General features: G+C 52.3%; 1 protein-coding gene across 1 annotated transcript; it reads left to right on the top strand.

Annotated features, from left to right (window-relative positions):
- Positions 1–217: 217 nt before the first annotated feature.
- On the top strand, positions 218–4,404 carry LOC136512321 (receptor-like protein kinase HERK 1). Its single transcript, XM_066506288.1, has 2 exons — positions 218–824; positions 975–4,404. Exon 2 carries the CDS (start codon positions 1,370–1,372, stop codon positions 3,875–3,877), a length of 2,508 nt encoding a protein of 835 aa, XP_066362385.1. The 5' UTR covers positions 218–824; positions 975–1,369; the 3' UTR covers positions 3,878–4,404.
- The last annotated feature ends 918 nt before the right edge of the window (positions 4,405–5,322 follow it).

Here is a 5,322-nt window from a genome sequence, read left to right on the forward strand (position 1 = left end):
AACGATGAAATAAGTCTCGTGTTTGAGTCGGCTCTGGTGGAGATGATCTTTCCCCCACCACACACACCACCCACCAACTTTCTTGTTTCTTCCATTCCACCATCTACTGCTACGCATCTCCTCTGCCGCGTGGGCCCACGTGCCAGGTTAATTAATGACCCCTGCCCTGCCCCGCCCCGCATTCATTTCCTTCCTTCTTCTCTCCGCTGCTAGGACACGCCACCTCCGCAAAACCGCCGCTCGTCACCCTCTCCACCGCCCCCATGCGCCGCCGGCAGCCAGCCGGAGGGAGGACGACTGACCCGTTCCCGTCCCTCCACCGCGCGACCTCTTCCTCCTCTCGCTCGTCCTTAGCCTAACTACCACCACCACCGTCATAAACAAAACGGCAGGCAGGCACGAGCGCAGGCGCGTGGTGCGAGGCGACCGCGTCCTTTCTCCACCTGTCGCCTTCGCCTTGCGTGCTCCCGGCTTCAAGAAACCGCCGCACGCCAGTCGCCAGCCAGCCTGCACACCACAGCACAGCACAGGTCGCGCGGCCGCCCGCCTGGCTGCCGCCGCTTTCCATTTCCTTTCGCTTCTCCCCGCTACCGCTCGTCCGCTCCTACCACCAACAGCGCCGCGGGCCTCAGGGTCGTCCGGCCGGATCCATTCCCCGGGCCGGCCGTGCAACCACCCACCCACGCGCTTGGATTTCGCTCGCCGCCGTAAAGCTTCGGCTCTGCGTGGCGCCACCGCCGCCGACCGGAGGGTTTTGCTTCTTCAGTTCCAGCTGGGAGGAGAGGATGCGCCGCCTCTCCCTGCGGACCGCGCGCTCCACGGAGGTGAATTTCTGCCATCCACACTTCGTTACTGCGATTCTCAGATTGTGCTGCAGTTCCTCTTTGTTTGAATTGAAATTGAACCCCGTGTGACCCTGTGCTGGTCTGCTGGACAAGAAGAAACTGACAATTTCGTGCCCAACTGTTGCGCAGATCGACTTCTTGTTGGTGGTGGACTGGAAGCTGTCCTCTCAGTGCGTGTTCTTCACCAGGTACTCCTGACGACTTCTTGTTGGTGGACTTGGAGCTCTCCTCTCACTGCCTGTCCTTCACCAAGTTCTCGCCTGGTGACCAAGGTTGCCCCTTCCCTTCCATTCTTCACCTCAAGCCCCAGCCAAATTTCAGCTTCCGCCTGCCTTTCCTCCTCCGATTCCCGTCTGTCCTTGCAACTCATTGCTTCAGCACTCTGCTTGTGTCTCTGAAACAAACTAAGCATCTCTCTGCTTCCTCTTACATAGCCCTTCCAGCCTGCCTGTCTGCATCTTCGTGCAACTCATGACCCCTTCATCCTTCTAGCCCAAATCTGCAACTCCGCATCACAACTCGCCATGGATAGCGCAACTGTTGGGCTCAAACTGGTTGTGCTAGCCCTTTCTGTGGCCATTTGGGTTTCTGGCACCTGCAATGCCGACTTCACCCCGGCAGACAACTACCTCATCAACTGCGGCTCCACGGTCGATGCGACTGTCGACCAGAGGGTTTTCGTGGCTGACACTTCCGGGCCGGCCATACTGACGACCCCCAACACTCAGAGCACTGCCGCGACCACCTCACCGAATTCGGTCTCGGGGTTCGACAGCGCCATGCTGTATCAGACTGCTAGGATATTCGTCGCAGCATCGTCCTATGCCTTCAAGCTCAAGAGCCATGGCCGGCATTTTGTCCGCCTTCACTTCTTCCCATTCAAATACCAGAGTTATGATCTCACCACGGCAACCTTCAAGGTGTCCACACAGGACGTTGTGCTCCTTGACAATTTCACTGCGCCCAGTAGTTCTTCGCCGGTGTTCAAGGAGTATTCCCTGAACATTACCAGGGACATGCTCGTCCTGACATTTGTGCCTGTTGGGAACAACACGCCGGCCTTCGTCAATGCCATCGAGGTCATCTCTGTTCCTGATGATCTCATAACGGATTCAGCGCTAAATCTGGACCCTGTCGGTCAGTATCTCGGGCTGTCAACGCAGCCTTTGCAGACATTCTACAGGATCAACGTGGGGGGACCGAAGGTGACTCCTGAGAATGACACGCTCTGGCGGACATGGGTTACTGATCAGAGCTCCTTCTTAAATTCCACTCCCACTATACTTCTCAATTTCCCAGGAAAGCTGAATTTCCAGAACGGATTGGCAACAGAGGAGGATGCGCCGGACAGTGTCTACAATACTGTGAGGCGGTTGAATAGTACTGGCTCCATGTCCAATATGACATGGCAATTTGATGTCGATGGCCGTTCAAGCTATCTCGTTCGGTTCCATTTCTGTGACATTGTGAGCAAGGCTCCCTATCAGCTCTTGTTTGATGTATATGTGGATAGCTGGTCGGTGGTGAAAGATCTAGATCTCTCTGATAAAGCATTCGGCAACTTGGCTGCGCCATTTTACATTGATGCTGTCTTGCTATCAAGTGATCCATCTGGTAAGCTCAGTGTCAGCATTGGGCCTTCTGCCGTAAAGAGAGCAGTGCCGGATGGTATCCTCAATGGCCTGGAGATCATGAAGATGAACATCAGTACAGGGTCTGTTTCCGTTGTGCAACCATCACTAGGGGGAAAGAGTCATCTCGTTGTCATATTGGGTTCCGTTCTCGGAGCTGTGGCTGCTGTCGGCATTGCTATTGTTGTCTGCATCTTCTTCAGGAGAAAAAACAAGCTGCATCCACCACCAACAAGTCGGCCCTCAAGTTCTTGGACACCCCTCAATGGTCTTAGCTTCCTTACCACAGGCAGCCGAACCAGCCGGGCGACTCTTACATCTGGAACTTCGGGTGACACGAGCTACCGAATTCCTTTTGTTGTGCTGCAAGATGCGACAAATCACTTTGATGAGCAGATGGTCATTGGAGTTGGAGGCTTTGGGAAGGTCTACAAAGCAGTGATGCAGGATGGAAGCAAACTCGCAGTAAAGCGGGGCAACCAGAAGTCTCACCAAGGGCTGAGGGAGTTCCGGACGGAGATCGAACTGCTGTCAGGACTGCGACACCGTCATCTCGTGTCTCTCATTGGTTACTGTGATGAACATAATGAGATGATCTTGGTGTATGAATACATGGAGAAAGGAACTCTGAAGAGCCATCTGTATGGCGGTGATATGCCGCCTCTCAGCTGGAAGAAAAGACTGGAAATCTGCATTGGAGCAGCAAGAGGGCTCCACTACCTTCACACCGGTTTTGCCAAGTCAATCATACACCGTGACGTCAAGTCAGCAAACATCCTCCTCGATGAAAATCTCTTGGCCAAGGTTTCTGATTTTGGCCTGTCAAAGGTTGGGCCTGAATTCGATCAGACGCATGTCAGCACAGCAGTGAAAGGGAGCTTCGGATACCTTGATCCTGAGTACTTCCGGAGACAGCAGCTGACTGACAAATCAGATGTGTACTCTTTTGGTGTGGTGCTGCTCGAGGTGATTTGTGCAAGGCCGGTTATCGACCCTACTCTTCCAAGGGACATGATTAACCTTGCGGAGTGGGCTAGCAAGTGGCAAAAGAGGGGAGAGCTTGATCAGATTGTTGACCAGCGCATCGCTGGGACAGTCAGGCCTGAAGCACTGAGGAAGTTTGGAGAGACGGTGGAGAAATGCCTTGCAGAGTATGGTGTCGAGCGTCCTACCATGGGGGATGTGCTGTGGAACCTGGAGTTTGTGCTGCAGCTGCAGGAGGCAGGCCCAGACATGTCCAACATCGACAGTATGAATCAGATCTCTGAACTCCCTTCAAATGCAAACAGAGTAAGCTCCCTGGATATCAGCACTACAGATCAAAGCCGTATGCTGATCGAGTACTCCAACATGTCGACAAGTAACGCCTTCTCTCAGCTAATCAATGCAGAAGGAAGGTGAACTGGATAGAAGTGTTCCAGAGGCACCGAAAAATACAGAAGGAAGGTGAACTGGATAGAAGTGTTCGAGACACTGAAAAATGTTGAGTTACAAAAACTAGAGAGAGATGCATCTTGCTTGACTACACTGTATCCCTTCTCACATATACAACACCAAGTTATGAATTGCATTGAAATTTTGCTTGCCTCTTGTAACTACTTGTGTTCTTGAAGGATGAGTATTTTATTGCAATCTCAGTGTGCTGGTCCAATTTTTTTTGCTCATGTAACTCTCTCTTTTGCTCAATATGGTTGTACCAGTTCTGTCACGACACACCAGCCAGACTTCATTCGCTAAGATAGTTCGGCAATATGCTTATACAACACACTATCATTCGCCAATGGCTATGAGCCTCGCAACTCTGGATGGCTCGAAGCTGCAGTTTACATATTCAGCTAAAGTTGACGCACAGATGCTGCGGTAATTGCTAGTCAAGAAATGCATACGAATGAACAGAGGAATTAGTTGAGTGCATGTCATCGACTGCATTGAAATTAGTTTAGTGCAGGCACCATCATCAAAGGTTACAGAAACCTAATCAAGTGATGGCAAGGTTCTACACACAAACACCAATCCGCTAAACTCTTCAGACATCAGATCTCATTGTCTCGGCATATAACCAAGGCCCCGGTCGGCTCGTGTGAAAAACGCACTGTTCATACTTAAAAACACTGTTCTGTCGGAAATATTGTGAGGAAAAAATACTATTTCGGCTGAAAAAAGAAGCCGAACAAGCCGGCTTCTTGGTCAGCCGAATGGCTCCCAACATTCAGGAGAGCTTCACTGAGAATTCACAACCCCAGCTTCACAGGAAGGTACACACACCGTTCAACATTCTTCCGGTATCAAGTTCATGCCTCAGCACATAGTCACCAAAAAGGTTCAGAAGAAATGTTTGAGAATTCACAACCCGAGTCTTAAATTTCCAGGTCACTGGCACTTCCCCCGAGCTTCACCTCTCATGGGCCTATCACCATGATATGAGCCACTGCATTAAGCTCGCTCCCTTGGTGGGGAGCTCCTCCTGGGGCTGCGGCTGTAACCAGAGGTTCTTGGTGGCAATTCTTCACCATCAGCCTTAAAGTTGTTCCTTCTTGGCGAAAGCGACCGACTGTTGTTAGAATCGAATGTGTACCTCTGTGTGTGTAACCGTAGATGCGGTGAAGGCTCCTCGCCTTCTCAGTAGATGCACCGCAGCGGGGAGATGCCGGTGCCGCGGTGTAGAAGGCGTCCAGCGCGGTGGAGACGATCACCAGTGGCGCCGTGGAGACCCTGTAGACGGAGCGGCGGTGGTGGGGTACATCCCGTCGCTAGCAGCAGCTCTTTTGATCGGTTTAGGGTTTTCTTTAGGTGGGTGTGGCGGCTCCAGTGAACCTCGTAGTCCGAGCCCTCATCCCCACCTTCCT

The sequence above is a fragment of the Miscanthus floridulus genome, chromosome 16 (genome assembly GCF_019320115.1).
Source record: "Miscanthus floridulus cultivar M001 chromosome 16, ASM1932011v1, whole genome shotgun sequence".
Lineage (NCBI taxonomy): Eukaryota > Viridiplantae > Streptophyta > Magnoliopsida > Poales > Poaceae > Miscanthus > Miscanthus floridulus.